Consider the following 20,211-nt stretch of genomic DNA (forward strand, 5'->3'; position numbering starts at 1 on the left):
CTATCAGACCCTCAGTCCAAACATTATCTTTTCCTCTGAGAGACCCCAAGTCTTTCAAGAAGAATTCATATATCTTATGTACTTCCAGCACAACAACCTTGATATTTCATTAGAGACCTAGCCTACAATCTGTCAGCTCAAGGTAGGGGTGGGGTAGCTTGCTTTGTTTCTCTAAGGCTTTTAAAAAATTATATTTAAGGCCAGCACCGGTGGCTCATGCCTGTAATCCTAGCTACTCAGGAGGCTGAGATCTGAGGATTGCAGTTCAAAGCCAGCCCGGGCAGGAAAGTCCATGAGACTCTTACCTCCAATAAACCACCAGAAAATCAGAAGTGGTGCTGTGGCTCAAGTGGTAAAGTGCTCACTTTGAGCTTAAGAGCTGAGGGACAGTGCCCAGGCCCAGAGTTCAAGCCCCACGACTGAACGCCACCCTCCCCCCAGAAAAAGATTATCTTTAAAAAGTAGTTGTATAAAGGTGTTGCTGTTAACAAAGCAGTTCATGAACATAAACATCTTGATCAGTGTTACTCCTTTCCTCCTTCTCACCCCCCATCCCTCCCACCTCCACTCCTCTCAATTGTCTTCGTTTCTTAGGATATGCATTGAATTTTATGATTGCATTCTCCACCCCAACTCTCTTCATTTGTCTAGCCCTCACTCCTTGACCCCAGCCCCATCTTTCAAGTACCTGTTTCCTGGTGTTTATTTTGTTGGACTGTAACTTAGCCTTTCTAATGAATTACACCATTTGAGTTCTCCCCCTGAATCTCCCATATTTCAGTTAATATGCTGATATATACTACCCCAAAGTTCTTGCTTATTTATTATAATTTAATTCTAACTTCCACAAATGAGAGAACACATGCTTTATATCCATCTTCTCTCTAAGGTACCCCTAGAGCTACCTGCCTGTACCAGGCAGTGTCAGTGAGACTTGAACCCATGGCATGGAATATCCCAAGCAAGTACCTCACTCTGAGCCCTTTTCTTTGCATTTTGTTTTTGAGATGTGGTCTCACTAACTTTACCTCAAACTCCCAGTCCTCTTACCTGTTGAATGGCTGGGATTAGAGGCATGTACCACCACACTCAGCCTGGTATTCCAGAATTTTAAGGGTGACCCTTAATAGAAATTAAGAAGTTTTGAAGAAATAGGACTTTAGGGAATCTCTTACATTGCATTATCACCATGAGCTGCTAGAAAGGCCATAAATGCATCATCTCTTTCAGAAGCACCCATCCTGCCTTTCACATTCACCCACAGTGTGTTTAGAAAGTACCACATTGTGGGCTGAGCCCAACCTTAAAGCAGGAAGTGATTGTACTCATAGGCTCCAGAAAGAGCCAGAACTCTGTGGTTACTGAATAGATTGCAGACCCAATTATAAAAGCAACATCTCCATGTTCTTCCAGAACTTAATTTATCATCCCTTTCTACCTCCTCCTCACAGCTGCGTTTTAGCTACATAGGATATTTAATATTTACATTTTGGCAAGCCATTGATCCATTTACTCAACCTGTGTGTATCAAATGCTTACTACTTGCTAAATATTATGCTAGTTTTCATCAGGAACCACAAGATAGGTAAGGTCCTCATTCATGCCCCAGCAGGAAAGACGGGCATTAAACAGACAAAGTACACAAATGCCTCAGTTTACAAGTATCTTAAACTATTCAGGCTGCTGTTAATAGAATATTATAGCTATTCTAAACAACAACAGATTGGCTTCTGATGGTCCTGGGGTCTGGAATGGTCAAAATCAAGGCATCCACAGATTCAGTCAGGGTGCCCAATTCTTGGTTCATTGACAGCCATCTTTTCGCTGTGTCCTCACATGGTGGAGAAAAGCAAATGAATTCTCTGCACACGAATCCCATTGATAAGGGCTAGGCCCTTATATCTCAATTGCCTCCCAAGGCCTCCTAAATATCACACACAAAACTAGATTTCAACAGATGAATCTGATAGAAGCACAGACATTCAGCCCATTGTTACCAAGTCCTACTCAGAAGGCGAGCTGGTATAGTAATCGGGTGCCTCACAGGCGAGAAGTGAAGTTTTCCAGCTGAAATGTGGAAGTCGACAAGGAGACTGGGGGTGACCCAGGGAGGAAGGGGGAAAGGGAAGAAAACAGCACATAGGAGGATCCAGCTAGGCAGGAGACTAGCACCACACAAAGTCACCAGCAAGCTGCGTACAGTGGGATGGCAATGTGTATTTCAGTGAAAGTTCTGCAAGGAAGAAGTATCCTTTCTGGCTGGCTAGTGGTTGGGTGGGGGGAGGAATTCTTGAAAAGAAAATGATTCCTGAGGGACTGGCCTGCAAGAAGAATAACTAGACACCTAAAAGCAGTTAAAATGCCAGGCACTGGTGGCTCATGCCTGAGGTCTGAGGATCAGAGTTCAAAATCAGCCCAAGTAGGAAAGTCTATGAGGCTTGCATCACCAACAAACCACTCAGAAGAGGCCAGAAGTAGTATTGTGACATTGTGACTCATGTGGTGGCTCATTGTGGTTCACTGGCCTTGAGCAAAAGAAGGTCAGGGCATTAGTGGCTCACACCTGTAAACCTAGCCACTTAGGAGGCTGAAATCTGAGGATTGCATTCAAAGCCAGCCTGGGCAGGAAACTCCATGAGACTCTTATCTCCAATAAACCACTCAGAAAACCAGAAGTGGTGCTGTGGCTCTGTGGTAGAGCACTTAGCTGAAGAGCTGAGGAATAGTGCCCAGGCCCAGAGTTCAAGCCCCAGGACCAGAAAAACAAAACAAAACACCAAAACTCTAGACTGCCTCGTCTCTCTTGTCTGCTGCCCCTCCTTCCCTCCCACCCTCTCTCTTCTCCTCTGAACCTTGACCTCTTTTTCTCTCCTCTTTTGTCAACTCTCTTATCCAACTGTCAGATTCAGCAATATACTAGGCAATCCTCAGTCTGGGTAGTCATCTATCTATATGATCTTTTAGCTCCACCAACCAATTTCATTCTTCATGTCCAATTGCTTCATAAAGTGACACTGATTAATATGGCTAGTTAATAAAGTTAGTTTGTTGACTCTAAGCCAAGTGCCCCTGTAACTACATATCTATTCTGTGTCTCACAAAAGTGGACAAACTAATTCATGTTCTTTGTGATCTAGATAGAGGTCTACCGTAGCCATACAGATAGACAATATCACTTGTACCTGAGTGATTAGCACAGAAGATTAATGCCCACAGAAACCGGTTCAGAGCATGCACATAAGAGCATGCTCAGACTCCTGGGATAAATGACTGTCCATCTTTCATGGATATGGCAAGAGGAAATATTCTTCTTATAGACAGTGCATGTTATGTCAATAAATTCTAGACCTTAAGCAACATTTTTGTGACATAAAGAGGAGCCAGACTGAGCATAGACCCAATACAGAGAAACAAAACCAAGCTTTTAAAGAAAAACTAAGTTCCAGCTTTGTTGAAGCTGAATCTACTCTATGACATTTCCATGCCAATCAATGCAATCGATTCCTTTTGTTATTTGAGTCCATTTGAGCTGTATTTGTCTATCACTTGCAAAATAAATAAGTAAATCAGGTTTGGCTTTCTCTGCACTCCAGCAGTTAAAGAAGAGTAGAGTTTGATTCCTGGATTAGGTGATCAAGCCAAAGTTTATTCAAGACACTCTGACAATAGAATTGTGAGCAAATCGCATGACTAGAGCATATCACCTGCATATATGCAGAGTTTTAAAGAGCAGAGGTTGGTTCGGATACGAAATTGTTCTATCTTTTCTAACAAATTTTTAAAAGATAATTTTGAAAACCTAAATTTCAGACAGTAGTTAATGAAAAGTTCTTTAAAATCATTTCAATCACATTTTTATCACTTCGTTAATTTTTTTCTATTTTTTCTTGCAAAAAACGGTAAATATTCTTCTTAGAAATAGCCACCGGCTATGTTTGAAACATCTCAAATGAGCTCCTCTTGAATTATTCATGTGAGGAATATCTCTATAGATATCCAGAAATAGGGTGTCTTTCTGTTTCCATAACTTAAAAACAACTTGATGGCATTTTGCAGAAAGGAAGAAAGAAAGAGAGAGAGAGAGAAGGGAGGGAGGGAAGGAGGGAGGGAAGGAAGGAAGGAAGGTAGGAAGGAAGGAAGGAAGGAAGGAAGGAAGGAAGGAAGGAAGAAAAATGGTTTGAACTGAAACCAGATCTGAAAAAATATCACCCCATTCTCTTTCTTTCCACAAATCAAATCTGCTAGAGCAAATGAAGGGGAAAAAACCATAATAAAACATTTGACTCTTTCTTACAATACATTTATGTGTGTGTTTCCTACCTATTAGAGGTTGTAAATAACTAGAAAGCAAGCGTCTGTCCACAAGAGAAAGCTGAACATTTTTCCAGCATGCTATCTGTGTAAATTTCATTAGTGGTAACTGTCATCATAACTCTTAGCTGTGATATGCAAACCTTCCATAAAAATGAGGTCTCTATTTATTTCTGAGTTTGTACCTTTTTTTTTTTTTTGCTTTTTCAAGGAACGCAAATTTCCAAAGTTTGTATCCAAAGAAATGGAAAACATGTACATTGAGGAACTGAAGTCCTCTGTCAACCTCCTCATGGCCAACCTAGAGAGCATGCCGGTGTCTAAGGGGGGAGAGTTCAAGCTGCAGAAACTTAAACGCAGCCACAACGCATCCATCATTGACATGGGCGAGGAGAGTGAGAATCAGCTCTCCAAGTCAGACGTCGTGCTGTCCTTCTCCTTAGAGGTAAAAAGCCCTGCACCCTGGAGAGTTTTCATGTGTGTGTGTGTATATTTCATTTTTGTGTACGTTTCTTATTGTAAAAATACTGTACAGAGGGGTTATGGTTACATGAGCAAGGTAATGAGTACATTTCCTATTGAGCATTGTAGAGGAAAAATAAAGAAGGAGGCAACAATGCCCGGAGAGTTTTCTATCCCAGCAAGCTGGACCTTTGTGATTAGATGCACCACAAATCACCTTATTTCACCTGTACCCCGGGGGGCAATTACTAAAATACCAGCTTGCTAAGCATATAGGTCAGTCATCAGTAAAGTGGGTCTCCTCAACAAGAGCCTTTGTTTTTCTTAAAGGAATGCAATCTTAAGAGCCAGCTTCTAAAGGTAATTGTGTGTTACCTTCTCTGTCTTGAAGCAGCAGTGCTCAAAGATTTTGTAAAGAACCTTATGTAATTTAGAAGGCTTAAATTTTTGGCAGCCTATGTTATACTTAGAAGGAAGTCAATCCAGCATCATTTCATGGTGAGTTGTACATTTTCTTTCCCATTTATGTTCCTGGGCTACATAGTAGAAAGTCCCTTGCTGTGGGAGAGACTTTAAGTGTATTTCAGCCCTCTGAAGTTAAGAACCCATTCAGGTCAGAATGTCAGCAGAATATTCAGCATGTCAATGTTTTCTTCTGTCATTTCTCTCCACATTTGTTTCTCAATCACCTATATCCGATTTCCTTTGGAAGCTGATTTAGTAGGTAGGTTCCTAGACATGTCTACACCTTGAACTAGGATGTTTGGGGAATGGAAACTTGACATTGAATACTTTGGAAATGAAACTAGCATTTGCTCAAACATAAAAACTACTATGTCAACTATAATTCCACTCTTTAGATACTCCCCAATAGAAATGAAGGTGAGTGTTACCACTGATCGATTGCAACTATTTATAGTGGCATTACTCATAGTAGTCAAAAATAGTGAAAATTTAAATGCCCATCAACTGGCACATCAATAAAACAAATTGTGCTATATCAGCACAACTGAATACAATCCAGCAAGCAAGGAAAGAACCTGCTGTTACACACTGTAGCGTGGAATTATTCTTAGTGCAAGAAGCCAGACATGCTAGGTGCCAGTGGCTCATGACTGTAATCCTGGCTCGTCAGGAAGCTGATATCTGAAGACCACAGTTTAAAGACAGCCCAGACAGAAAAGTCTGTGAGACTCTTTGATCTCCTCCTAACCAGCAAAGAGACAGAAGTGGAGTGTGGCTCACGTGGCAGATTACCAGCCTTGAGAGATAAAACTAAAAACAAAGCCAGGTGCCAGTGGCTCACACCTATAATCCTAGCTACTCAGGAGGCTGAGATCTGAGGATCACGGTTCAAAGCCAGCCCAGTCAGGAAAGTCCAATAAACCACTAGAAAACAGGAAATGGTGCTGTGGCTCAAGCAGTAGAGTGCTCACCTTGAGCTGAAGAGCTGAGGGATAGAGCCCAAGCCCAGAGTTCAAGCCCCACAACTGACAAAAAACAAAAATAAAAGCAACTAAAAACAGCACCCAGGTCTGAGTTCAAAACCCGGTACTGCCCCCCCCCAGTTTAAAAAAAACAGACACAGGAGACCTCATACAGTATGACCCCATTGATATGATATGTTCAGAAGGAATATCTACAAAAATAGAATTTATATTAGTGTTGACTGAGCCAGTGAATAGAAATGACCATACAAACTTTTATTGGGAAAAGCAAAAAGTCCTTAAACGAAACTTGGTAAATCTACAAAACAGTCACTGGATTGTACACTTGAATTGGGTTAATTATGTGATAAATAAAATATGCCTCAATAGAGGTATCAGAAAATGAAAGGAATTTTCTGTGGGGCATAGCCCTCTGTATGTATTTTAATAAGATCCTTATGGTTTTAAGCAGTTTTTATATAATCTGTTTTTTAAATTGGTCTTGTTATGTACCCCAGACTAGGCTTAAATTTGCTGTGTAGTCCAGGCTTATCTCAAACTCCCATTCTCCTGCCTCTGCCTCCTAGCTCCTGGGAATTCAGGCATGAACCACCACATCCAACCTCCAGAAGGATGTTTTTAAAAAAGGTTTTTAACTGATACATAGGAATTGCACATATGCACATATTTATAAGATTCCAGGGGATATTTAAATACATGTACACAGTGTATAGTCTTCAAATTAGGGCAAACTGTCCTTAAAACATTATTACATTTTCCTGGTGAAAACTTTCACTATCCTTTCTTCTAGCTTTTATTAATATAGTAAAATTCTACCCCTAAGGATGTTCTGATTATCCTGGATTTGGGGAGACCAAGGGAAGAGATAGTATTTTCATATACTTAATTAAAAGTGTAAAGACTAATTTTTGAGGACATCGTTTAAGGATTGACATGGATTAACTGTAGGTAATTTCTTTCTGTGGGCTCAGTTTGGATCAAGATCCTCACATTAGTGTTTCCACATGTTTTTGCCAGTTGGAAGAGGTGACATTCAATTAAATATAGAGCACTTGGGGTGTGAAAAAAATCATCAGTGCAATTTCACAGAAACTTCCTTAAAAAAAATAAGCACTGCCACCTGAGGTACTGAATGCTTTTTCTTAGGTGCCTTTGAATCTGATTATTGCCAATTAAAGGTGGCAATTTATTCCCTACTGCCTCTTGTCTTCCTACAGAAAAGGCGAGGGAAGAAGGTGGCTTATTGACTTTCATGAAGCTTCTAAGTCTGCAATTTTCTAATTCTTTATCGATTGTCAATATTATGGAGCTGCTGTTATGAAATAGAGATGTGGGCAGGTCGCTCCCCATCCTCCCATGAATATGATCCCAGTAGCTTTGCCTTCTAAATACATGAGAAATAGAAATGCCCCAGGGTCCCAGATACTTTTTAATTCCAACACTAAATTGTACACCAGAACAAAACTGCCACCAAAGCCACTGCACATCTATTTGTGGATGTGTTTTGGGGAGAGATGAGGGAAGGGGGATTGTCATCCCATCAAGACAAGCTAGGATTTGATTTTGGAGGCTGAGACAAGAGTTAGTATATATAATTAGTGAAAAGCACTTAGCAGCAAAGGAAAGGGGTCCAGGATGCCAAGTGTGTGGCCTTGCGCACGGATTGCTCTGAAGAAAAGCAACAGGTATTTGTAGAATACTGCTGCAGGCTGATGCTGGACTTTTATTAACTCTGAATTCCTCCACCCTTCCTGCCCCTCACTAGTCAATCCTTTGAGGTATTTCCAGGTGTGAAAAACAAGCCTGACTGATGTCAACACACCTGCCAATGATTATACTGCTAGCGAGGCTCCAGAATTAAAATTGGAAGCAAAATCTCTTAAATTCCAAATTGAATACTCTTCCCACAATGCCTTTCCTTTCTTCCTATGAGTGTGGTAAAGATAGATAGACAGATATAGATAGATAGATAGATAGATAGATAGATAGATAGATAGATACGTAGGTAGATAGATAGATATTATCCTCCTTTGGTCTCCATCACATACATCATCTCTCTGGATCCTCACCTGACAGCCACAGGGTGCATATAATCATCCGCTCTTTACAGACAAGAAGAAAACTAAGGCCTCTGCAGGTGTGAAAGAAAATTAAGCATCTTCAACATCAAGTAATTTGCCTAGTGTCACATGAGTTCTGGGTCCTGGGTCAAGAGCATCGGCATCAATATGAAAATGATTAAAAATGCAAGTCCTAGCCCCAGCCCAGCCATGGTCAGAAACTCTAGGGGAGTTTGGCTTGACAAACTGTAAGTGATTCTGAGCCACATTCACTTTCAGAGCCCTTGAGCTGTGTGTGGCATGGCAAAATGAAGACTTAGATGTCCCTATTGCTCTTGCTTGAACCAAACCTTTCAAACAACTTTTTTTTTAATATTCCCATCCTATCCTTTTGTGATGACTCTTTTGGAGTCTAACTTATTCCCTGATGTATGTGGGTCATTTAGTTCAGATTTGTTTTAATCAGTGTCATTTTCTCTCCCTTCCCTCCTGTCTCATGGCAGACATACCACTAAAATCACCACATGTCAGAGTCGCAGACTATGGAATGGAGTGCAGAGTGGGAGTTTATGGAAATTGCCAAGATTGTAAATGAGACATCTTAATCTAAGCTGACACTGGTTTTTCTCTCTCACTAGACCAGAGATGGCAAGCCCAGACACATTTTGTGTTTATTTCAGTGCATAGTGTGCACAGTGTGCAGGTTTTATTCCTCTCTGTGTACATTGCCGTCACCACTTCGCAATCAGATTGTGGACTGTGCTTCCTATTTCCACTCTTTGGTAGGAAATTGTGAGACTGTGCTAACTCTAAACTGCGGGAAGACACCTGGGAGGTGCACGCCCCTAATTAGATGGATCGTATGTTCTCCAGTGTGTCAGTCTTCACTACTCCCCATTGTACCTTTAACTCTAACAATGCATGGTACTGCTCTTTATTTTAGAAATGGTACTGTTGCTTCTCTTATCATAAAAGGAGTTCATGAGCTATGTCTCTCCCAAGTATTGAACCAAAAGCTAGTCTAAATTGAACAAGGTGCCTCCCACTAGAATCCTAGCCACTCAGGAGTTAGGAAGATCATGGTCTAAAGCCAGCCTCTAGGGCAAAAAACATAAAATAGCCTAAATTTAAAGGGACTGGATATATGTTTCCATTGGTAAAGCAAGTCTGGTGTCCCGAACTCAAATCCTAGTACAGCCAAAAAAGGGAGTGGGGAGTGATTTAGAATGGAAATGAAGAAAACAATACTACTTGTTTAACATAGAAAGAGCAACCCATTTCACATTTCCTGTTTGTTCCTATAAGTATCTGAATTAGTAGGACTTGTTTTTACTTCTAGGAGCAATAGCTGTGTTGTGAGCAATTGCATTTACATGCTAAATTGGACCCAGCATGACTAGTAAGACCTTGGTCGAAGCCATCCCAAACCCCATTGGCTTTCTTTGTGACTTCTTCTCATCTGTTTATTTTCCCCTGAGTGGCCATAACATGCATTCTGTGTGATCCTGTTTCTCAGGTGGTGATCATGGAGGTCCAAGGACTCAAATCCTTGGCTCCAAACCGTATTGTGTACTGCACGATGGAGGTGGAAGGAGGAGAGAAACTCCAGACTGATCAAGCGGAGGCTTCAAAACCAACGTAAGTGAGATTCTCCATGACGCCTTTCACAGAGGATTCTGTTTTCACCAGCTCCAACGACAGGTCTAAGGTTCCCAGAAGGCCCTACGAGACATAGGCTTGTTTATTTAGCAAAGAAAATGACTGGAGTCCATTTTATTTTGGTAGTCATGATCAGGACTCCTGCTCTCACAAAGCTGCTACTTGAGAGAAGTTGTAGAGATCCTCTTCTTTCAAGGGTCTTTTGTCAAATGTGTGTGTGTGTGTGTGTGTGTGTGTCCAGTGTGTGTCCAGTGTAGCCTCATAGAGATCACAGTATCATGACAGACACCAGAAAACTAGTCTCACAAATATAAATTGTAAATACAGCCACTCCTCTGTTTCTATGAGATCACAGATCCAGCCAACTGTAGATTGAAATCTTGCCCTTCATATTGTGTCTGTACTGAACATGCACAGACTTTATCTCTTACCAGTGTCCCTCAAATAATACAGCATAAATGTTCTGATAGCATTTGCATCGCACTAGGTATGAGTAACCTCTAAAGTATATGGAGGCTGTGTATAGGTTATATGAAAATATTATGCTAGTTTATATCAAGAACTTGAACATCTGTATATTTAGATATCCATGTGATATAGGGGGAATCCAATAACCAGTCTCCTATAGGTGCCAAAGTACAACTGCAGTTGTAAATACAGAGAAAGAATTCTTTAAGAGGAGACATTAGGAGGAGCTGAATGACCCTGTCAGGGGGACAAAAACGGAATAAGCCTACCTTGGAACACATGAGACACTTGAGCTAATTATAAAAGATGGAGTGAGTAGTTTATATAAAGGTCTTGTGATCTGCCAAGGCTATGTGGAAAGGAATGATTCAATGTAAGCAAGAGGGGCTGGAATTTGAAGAAGAGTTAAGCTGTAGGCCTTTTAGAAAGCTAGGTTAGGCCACAAAAGGGAAAGTATGGACAGACGTGTGGTTTGCAAAGATCATTCTCTCCGCATTGGAAGGGGCCAAACGTCATGCAGATGAGTTAGGATCCTGTGCAGTGATTGATAAGAGCCATGCAGTTTAGATCATTTGGCTTAGTAGACTCTCAAGCCTCAGAGATTCATGAAGGACCACTGCTTCCTTCCCTCCACACCCACTGCCTCTGTCCCTTCCTTTCCTACCTCTGGGCATCCAGCCTAAACTAATGAGCCTCTTTTCAGGTTGGTATTAATTCATAAGAGAGTCATCAAAAGGAGTAACCCCTCTCACCAGCTCACTGCGTCTCCCATCCCCAGAGCTTTCTGAACTGTTTGGCAGAGCATGAATAACTTACTGGGGTGTTCAAACAAAATAGTTCAAAGGAAGCACTGGATGTTTCCCGGACTAGAGAGAGGCTGAAGGCATTGTGTGCCTTCGAGTGGGTCTTTGCGTGAGTAACAAAGCCTGAGATGCTCAGAAGCCAGATGAAATTAATGAGTGTATGTGTGTGTGCGTGTGCGCGCGCATGTGTGTGTGTGTGCGTATGTGTGTGTGTGTGCAGAAGGAAATAGAAACCAATAGGACTCCTCATCCTCCCTTCTTTTCTAAAGATTAACCCCATACTGACAACACACCAGTTCTCTGCCAGTTGGTGAAATCTCTTTACCTTTGATGTTGGTGTGTTATGCTAAGCTATTTCAATGTGCTTTTTTTTGTTAATATGTGGTGTGGCAGGAAGGGAGCCTATTTTATGTCTGCTAGCTTTGTAAGAAATGGGGCCTGCTATGGTGTCATGAGATAAAGAAGGAGAAAGCTCTGGTTCTTCCAACACAGTGTTGTTGTATCCCGGATATTTTACCTCAAAAGGCAATTCGTATCATTTTATGGGATGTAACGGTTTCTGTTGCCAGTGTTAAGCAGTGAGCTGGTTCTTGTGTATTTATGGATGTCTAAAGGTTTCACATTGCAAACAAATATAGAATGTAGGGGGGGTGCGTGCTTGAAATACTTATTTCACTTGCCCATTTACTTGTATCCATATATGTTCATTACAATATCCATGCCCAAACAACACCTCATGCAGAAGCCTTTTGCTTCTCTAACAGAAAGGATGTGTTTTTCATGCTCCCTCTACCAGTATTACCAGATCCCCACAGTTGGTTTATTGATTTGTTTTTTTAATACATTCTGATTGCAAGCTACATGAATAGGTTCAAGTCAAATCAATTTGTCATAGCTATGTAGGGTGCTGAATTGAGAAGTTTTTTCAAGCAAGATGTGTAGCCAGAGGGAAAAAGTACCACGATCAGCTTACAATGTCTACAGTGAGACTAGAAAGGCTTTGAATGTCCAGTGTTTGATCTACAGTACCCAGCTTGGAGTCTCAGATCTCAGCCTCCTGAGTACCTAGGATTATAGGCATAAGCCACCAGTGCTCAGCAATGGAGGGCATTTTAACTTGGGGCTAGCTGATGTTTACCAGCTCAGAACCTTCTATAGACAGCAACCTCCATTTGGGATTTATTTATATAGAATTGCTTGATCCCATTGTGGTAGCTCTCATTTTTGGCTGCAGTCCTGCTATGTCTTTTTACACTGGTAATACAAGGTTTCCTCTTCAAAGAAATATATGCTGCCATTTAAAAAGGGAAGCATTTTAAATCAAATATATTAAGTATACAATAGCACAGATGGTATTAGGTAGGATCACAAGTAATCTTCAGAATAACATGCTATTTCAAAATGTATACAAGGTATAGGATTTCAAAGGTGAGGACGATGGTAGGCAAATCACTTTAAGTTAGTGAAATTGATATAAACAAAGCTTGTATCTCCTCTGAGTAGATATTCTCCAGAAATGACTCTCTTTCCTGGGTTATCTTATACAGGGATAAATTACCTTCTATTCTACATACAGCATGCCCTGAGGATTAACCATCAGAATATGTAAATAATTTTGCTAAAAAGAAAGAAAGCTTAAATGAACAACCCAGTATTATACTACCTTATCGGAAATTGTATTCTTCTGAATTACAACTAATGATTTCACTTGGCATTTGATTATTTAACAAGTTCATCACTCCCTGACAAGCCATGGGCTTCATGACATATGGATTTTATTATTGCCAGGAATTAGAAACCCCAATCAGATGGTTTCTTGCCATTTTCTAAGGGAATGAGGAAAGAAAATGTCCTAACTGGGAAATTTCATCATAGCCTTAGAGTGTTTTCAATGAGACTACATTAAAACAAGAGACAAAAAAAAAGCAAAGGCAACAGCTTTCTATAACATTGTTCTTCTGTGACATATAGTATTTGTCCTAATGGCACAATGCAGAATGTGCCCAACTTATTATCCCCAAATTATTCAGGGAAATGGAGTTCTGTTACCTCGCCCCCACAGTAAGTCAGCTACAAAATCAGAAAAAAAAGGAAGTTGTTCCTTCCAACTGTTTGCCTTGCATATCATCTTCTTAATGATAGTACTTCCTTTCTCAATTTCACCAAAACTATTTCCTGTGTACGGGGGCTTAGAATGGTTTACGTGAAAGTAGGAAATCTTCCCTGCATGTCTCCTCTGAAATGTGGGTGTAAATGAGTAATAGAAAAGGGTGGGCATTCCTATTCCTTCACCAAGTGTATAGACAATACTTTCCTTGTGTCCAGTTAGTACCAGGGGCTACAGCCATGAATAACACACATCCAGCTTTGTCGTCATTGCCTGAACATCTTAATAAAGGACGCAGGCAATAAATAAATGAGTGAAAGTTTAACATCTGATTACAGCTTGTGCACTAAAAGGAATGAACAATCTACTCCAGTGTCCAGAGCAGCCCTGCTTGAGTATGTAGCGCTTGAATTTGCACCTGAAGGTTGAGAGAGAACAGCCATTCAAAGAGTCATGGGGAATCTGTGACTGGAAAAGCATTCTCCATGCTGCAGGCAGAGGAGACAGCAGACACACAGGCTTTGAGCTGGGAAGGGGCTTGACCCAGAAGGAGATCAGTGTGACAGAGATTAGTTAATAGAGGGAAATATTTGCAGAAGGATCCTAAAGAACGTGGCATAGCCAGAAAGCTTAGGGCCTTGTAGACTTTCACAGCTTGTAAGCTTTGTTCCAAGACCTGAGAGAAGCCACTGGGAGATTTTTAAGCCAGACTGGATTTCCTTCTTGAAATGTTGAAGCATCTTTAAGGACCCAAGTAAATTAAAAATCACAGGTATATCGGTCAGTGAATATCTACTGAGCACATGCAGGCATTTGTGTTGTTAGAGTTGGGAATAATACAGATGTGACCTTTAAAGATCTAGAGCCATAGAGAAAAGCTGAATGGAAAAATCCAAGTGCCTGGGTGCAGAGTGATAAATTCTCCATGAACCACCAAAGTTCTTGAGAACTTCGAAAGTTACTGCATGGAAATGGTTACAAGCATCAGTTCATTTCTCATCTGCCCTCCAGCATACTCATGCTTAAATGCACAGTATAGAAGACATTTATGTGGGCTGTTGAGTATAGTGGAAATTCACGTACAACTTGTCTTTTTTTTTTCCTTCCTGGGGAAAGGCTTAGTCTCTTTCAGAGTTAATTAAATCACAATGGGGAAAATTAACACTGACCCGGAATTTCAACTTTGCTAGATTTTTAGATGTGTGCGCTGGAAATCAGTAAAAATGCTCAGAGAACTGTCCTGACTACAAAACCAGAAAGCCTGGACAAAAAGCCCCAAAGTTTGTATAAGACCAGCTTGTATTTGTTTGTCAGCAGGAGAGGAATAATCTGGCTAGTAAAGCAATAGACTATAAAGTAGATGGCAGAAGGAATTGGTTCCCAAGGAACAGGCTTTGAAGAGAGAGTTCCATGCTCTGCTGCTAACGCCATCATAAATGTCCAACCTAATATGTCACCGAGCTACCCAGCTTCCCCACATTCTGATAATGGACTAGGCTATAATTCCCAACTATTCCATCATCCTCTCATCCAACTGAGAGGAAAAGCCATCATGAAAGAACTTCGGCAATGTTCAGAAATTGCAACTCTGAGTAATTAGAATTGTTGGTTTTTGTAGGTGTTTTAGAATTGGGTGATCATGTAGTAGCTACAGTTTGATAGTTAGATGTTGAGTCTCCATCCCAAAATGTAAACATTCCATAGAAACCCTAATGGCCTGAGTAGTCTAATATTGGATAGATATAAAACAAGGATATCCATTTTATATCTTTTTTTGTGACTAGATGCCAGTGATTATGCCTGTAAACATAGGAGGCAGAGTTCCCTGAGACTCACAGTTTGAAGCCAGCCTCAGACAGACAAACCTGACTCTTATCTCTAGTTAGCCAGGAAAAGCCTAGAAATGGAGCTGTGATTGAAGGGGTAAAGCACTAGCCTTGAGCCAAAAAAAAAAAAAAAAGAATGTTATCTAGGCCTTGAGTTCAAGCTCCAGTACTAGCACAAAATTGATTGTTACTTAGTAGAGAGAAAGTGGGAAGGAATGTCATAAAGTTGTTCCCTGTAGGAATGAGATGCAGTTTAGAAAGTTAATCCTCATAGTAGTAAAACAAGGGATGCTTAGTTTAGGCTCCTTACTGTGTGAAATACAGTGGTGAGGTAGATAAGAACAACAAGTCAGTAGCCAGAGCACTACATCCCTGTATTGGTTGTTAGGCCATTAACACTGGTGTTTCACTCTCTATACTTCTATGGAAACTAAATTAATATATAGAATATGCTTAAAATAAAAATGCCTATCACAAAGTAGTCCTGTTGCCTATTATAATCTTTGGAAGGAGGAAGAGACAGGAATAAAAGACTCTGGGTCTAAAATACTAATGATTAACTTTGACTTAACACTTTCTGTAGAGTTAGTGCTATGCTAAGCCATCATTTAATGTCCTCCCAAACATATGAGAAAGGCACTTGGTATTCCCATATTTTTGATGGAAATACAAGATCCAGAGAGTTCTAGATGAATTAGAAGTTGCACCGGTAAGAGTTGAACCAGAAAACCAAACCCAAAGATTGTACTTTTATCCTATTTCAGAAAGGTCACCAAAAGAAAGTATTTTAACTAGCACTGAACACATAGAAAAACTATAAAAGGCTTATTTCCTTTCCACATGCACCATTATTTGGGGGTTCAAATACTGTCTTGTGTTTTACATTGTGATTCTTATGCTGTCCCTCACAACAGTACAAGTGTTTCACTCAATGAATTCAATAGATGTAACTCCATTGTATGCAGCAGCATTTAGGTACTACCTGTATCATTCTGCAAGATGGTGGCCCCTTCCCTTGAAGCACTTACAAACCCCAGGAGAATCCTTAGTAATGATGATCACCATCCCATCCTCGTGGAAATCACCACCAATAGCAGTTGCCCCACTTAAAATCAAAATGTGTGGGTGCTAGTAGCTCACATCTGTAGTCCTAGCTACTTGGTGGACTGAGATCTGAGGATCCCAGTTGGAAATTAGCCTGGGCAGGAAAGCTGTCAACATCTTATCTCCAATAAATTACTCCAAAAAGCCAGAAGTGAAGTTGTAACTCAAGTGGTAGAGTGCTATCCTTGAGCAAAAAGAAGATCAGGAACAGTGCCTGGGCCCTGAGTTTAAACCCGGAACCAGAAAAAAAAATCTGAATGCTAGGTGCTGAAGGAGCAGGTTCCGTTTGGTTAAGTGTTTTGATGGACCTGAAGGTGATCTCAGCTTGCTCTATCATCAACTTGGTAACCTTGGTAACCTTCACTGCACTACAGTTTTCCCAAATTTTAACAGCCACAAAAATACAAACTGACCTGTAGGAACTGTTGTTGAAATTTATTTGGTTGTTGTTAAGAGCTGGTTCATTGACTGGCATATTGTAACCTCTCAAGAAATAGTTTTAATAGCCAAAACTCCACTATGAACTTACTGAATTCCCTAGGGTATTATTAAGCAATCAGTAACTTATCATTATACTGGAGGGAAACAAAATGACAGCTTGGTGCCAGTGGCTTGTGCCTCTAATCCTAGTTACTCAGGAGGCTGAGATCTGAGGATCACAGTTCAAAGCCAGCCTAAGCAGGAAAGTTTGAGACCCTTATTGCCAATCAACCACCAAAAAGGTTAGAAGTTTAGCTATGGCTCAAGTAGTAGAGTGCCAGCCTTGAGCAAGAAAAAGATCAAAGCCCAGATCTCAAATTCAAGCCCCACTACTGGCATGTGTGCATGCGTGCATGCACACATGTGCATGCACACACACACACGTACACACATACACGTACACACACACATAGCAAGTGTCACTATGGCTTCAAATGGTAGAATGTTAGCCTTGAATGATAACACTTAAGTATAGTGCCCAAGCCCTGGGTTCAAGCCCCATGACCAACAAAAACAAAAAAGGAAAAGGAAAAGGAAACAAAAAGATGTTAAAATCCTCCAGCTCTTTAAACCCAACCTGTACAGCTTAACTAACTGGAAATCAAATAGATCGTGTGCCAATTGAGAACCACGTATGTAACTAACATGTTTGTTCAGAGCCAAGAATATACTCTTAGGGTGACATTGACTTAAAGACACCAGAGTTGTCTCAAAGATGAACAGATTGCAAAGGGCAGTATAATTCTTTAGATTATTAAGTCATATTCAGAGTCATATACCTAGTAGACTAGTTCTCCAACTGAACCTTCTTCACCATGATTCTCATCACAGCCATCAATCAAAGGTTAGAGTGTTGACCAATTTCTTGTTCTTGATAGTAAGCTTCCTATGCTGTAAACTCGCCTAACTACAAGGCTGGAGATGAGTGGATACCCTCTGGGAAAGAACTTCTTGGCTAATGCCAAATACTTAGGGTATTTAGGAACTATCTAGATATCTAGCCATCTCGTTTAATTTCTACATAGCAATTTTCTATCTACTGCATCAAGTCATACAACTTATTTCTTTTTTTATTGTAAAGATATTGTACAAAGGAGTTACAGTTACATGAGTAAGGTAATGAGTACATTCTTATCAAGCATTGTTGCCTCCTCCTTTGTTTTTCCCCTACCTCCCTCCTCCACAACTACACTCCCCGCCCCAGCCCGAGAATGGCTCCAGACTGGGCTCTGTGTGTGTCTCAGGAGCTAGTCCCTCAGGAAAAAGTTACTGGTTGCTGATAGGCCTCAACCCTACTCAGAACCTAGCCTACCACCTATTTCTAACCCAAGAGCATAACAGGATGGCTTCCCATGGAGTAAAGTGTAGCACAGTTTGGAACCTAGGAAATGTGTGTGTGTCTCTCTCTCTTTTTCTCCATTGCATACTTTCAAGAGAGCCCAGACAAAACAAATCTCTGATTTGCCTGCCTGATCGAGGGGCCTGACCGCCTCTGGAAGAACTCAGTGTGCGTCATCAGCCACTTGGGATCGAGACTCATCCTTGTGCTGATGCCACAAATCCTTGCAACTCCTGGATAGAATCAGATCACAAAGAGGAATACCAGATATTTCTTGGCCTGTCTCCTGTCTGTTCAGTCAGCCCCTCCTCCATTTATCTCGTGCATCTGTGCCCCATTCTGTGCCCTCACAGTGCTGTAGTACCCCAAGAGAATCAAGGCAAAGAGATCACCCTTGCAAAGTCCCCAATCTAAAGAGGCAATCGATTGGCAAAAGAATTCTAAATCACTGGGCTGGCATAGGTAAATCACACTTTGGCTTTGAGTTTAGGATTATTTGGTCAACACCAACCACATAGCTTTCACTTCAGTCTCGCCTTTACAAGACCTAATAGTAAATGTTTAGTCCTTTCTGGCATATCTGAACATGCTCAGTGATCATGGGGGCCTGGAGATAACCATGACAATCAGTCCACATGGTAATGCAAATAAGGGATTTCATCCTCATTGTGTAATACTATCCAAATATTCATTTTCAAGTACAGATGAGCTCCCAAATGCATATTACAGTCAAATTCTCCTCTACGTATTGAAATTCTATCAGTGAATTAAACCACAAACCTATATACTTATGTTAATTACCCAAATGTTTCCACATGTCATAATCTGTAATTATAAAAGACTATTTTATATGGAACACAATAAGCAAATGAAAAAATTTACACGTGATTCTTTAATATCTTTAGGTTGAAAAACATATGCTTTGGGGGGGACTCATAAAATTTAAATAACACCAAGCTGAAAAGTAAAGATTACCCTTTATCATCACTCTAATCTTGGTACATATATTTGGTAGACATATTCAACATATTTACAACAGAAGCTTTTCTTTCATCCGTTCCTATCCAGAAGGAAGAATAGCTTGACAATTTGCCATTAATGTGACTGACAGCAATTTGCTACACTGGCAGAGCCAAAAATAGTTTACTGCTCCATCAAGCTCAAGTCAAAGTAAACATCTGTTTGTTGTCTGACTTAAGTGTGTCATGTATGGACATATGGAGACCAGGGAAGAATTTAGCTGATGATGCAAAGAAATTACTTATACCTGTACCATAGTAGCGAAAGTATGTGCTTTGACTATTTAATAATAAGATTGATGTAATAACTGAATAATTAATAGTTCTTACATCCCTAGAAGTCTATTGGTAGAAGTATATTGATACTCAGCATTAGCTAAACATTTTATTTTTAACCCTCAGCTCATTTAACATCAGCCAAATCTTGAGTGTGTGGCCCTTCAACACCTCTGTGAATTAAAGACTCAGTATCATTCAGTGGAGATTTAGCACAGTGGGGAGAAGAAGCTGTTTTAATTAGACTGGGCAGAAAGTGTCCTTCAGAGGTGACATTGGAATTTAAACCTGTATTGGAAGACAACATGAAAACAACATGATGGGCCAGTTTAGAAAGCCTGAGAACAAGGAGCCTACTACCTTTAGGGGCAGAGAGAAGGCCGCTGTGGCCAGAGCAGGTGAAAGGGAAAGGAAGAGACAGCTGCTCAGAGAGGCTAGCCAAAACTAGACTTACAGCAAAACATCTGGATATTCCATCCAAAAGGAGCCAGGTCGAATGTACGTGTAGGCGATAGCACTCTGGTAGCTTTTGAAGAAACTATGTAAGACACCGGCAACAGTGGAGACAGCAGCAATCTGTGGACGCCATGTGGTAGAAGGGAGGGAGTGAAAGGGATCGATTCTAAACATGTACCTTTGCATTCCCATTTTTTCCTCATTTTCTGAGAGCACCAGGCCCTCTGGGGTGTGGCATTCTTGTACCAGATACCATTTGACTCTTCCTCTATGAGTTTTTTTCAGTCATTACCACCAAGCCTTTCAAGTCAGCCTGGCATCACTGAAACTCTTGTAGGAGGTAGATATACAGCAGGGGGGCGGGACAGTCAATTTTCCAGTGAGATCTTCCAT

General features: G+C 40.7%; 1 protein-coding gene across 7 annotated transcripts in view; it reads left to right on the forward strand.

Annotated features, from left to right (window-relative positions):
• Cadps (Ca++-dependent secretion activator) overlaps positions 1–20,211 on the forward strand; it is a 451,304-nt gene that overhangs the window by 207,536 nt on the left and 223,557 nt on the right. For all 7 annotated transcript variants that reach the window (XM_013010381.1, XM_013010385.1, XM_013010383.1 and 4 more), the window contains exons 5-6: positions 4,523–4,756; positions 9,798–9,919. In XM_013010381.1, coding sequence (XP_012865835.1) covers positions 4,523–4,756; positions 9,798–9,919 — 356 coding nt within the window. The remainder of the gene's footprint in view (positions 1–4,522; positions 4,757–9,797; positions 9,920–20,211) is intronic.

This window comes from Dipodomys ordii, unplaced genomic scaffold (genome assembly GCF_000151885.1).
Source record: "Dipodomys ordii isolate 6190 unplaced genomic scaffold, Dord_2.0 Scaffold12, whole genome shotgun sequence".
NCBI classification, from domain to species: Eukaryota; Metazoa; Chordata; class Mammalia; order Rodentia; family Heteromyidae; genus Dipodomys; species Dipodomys ordii.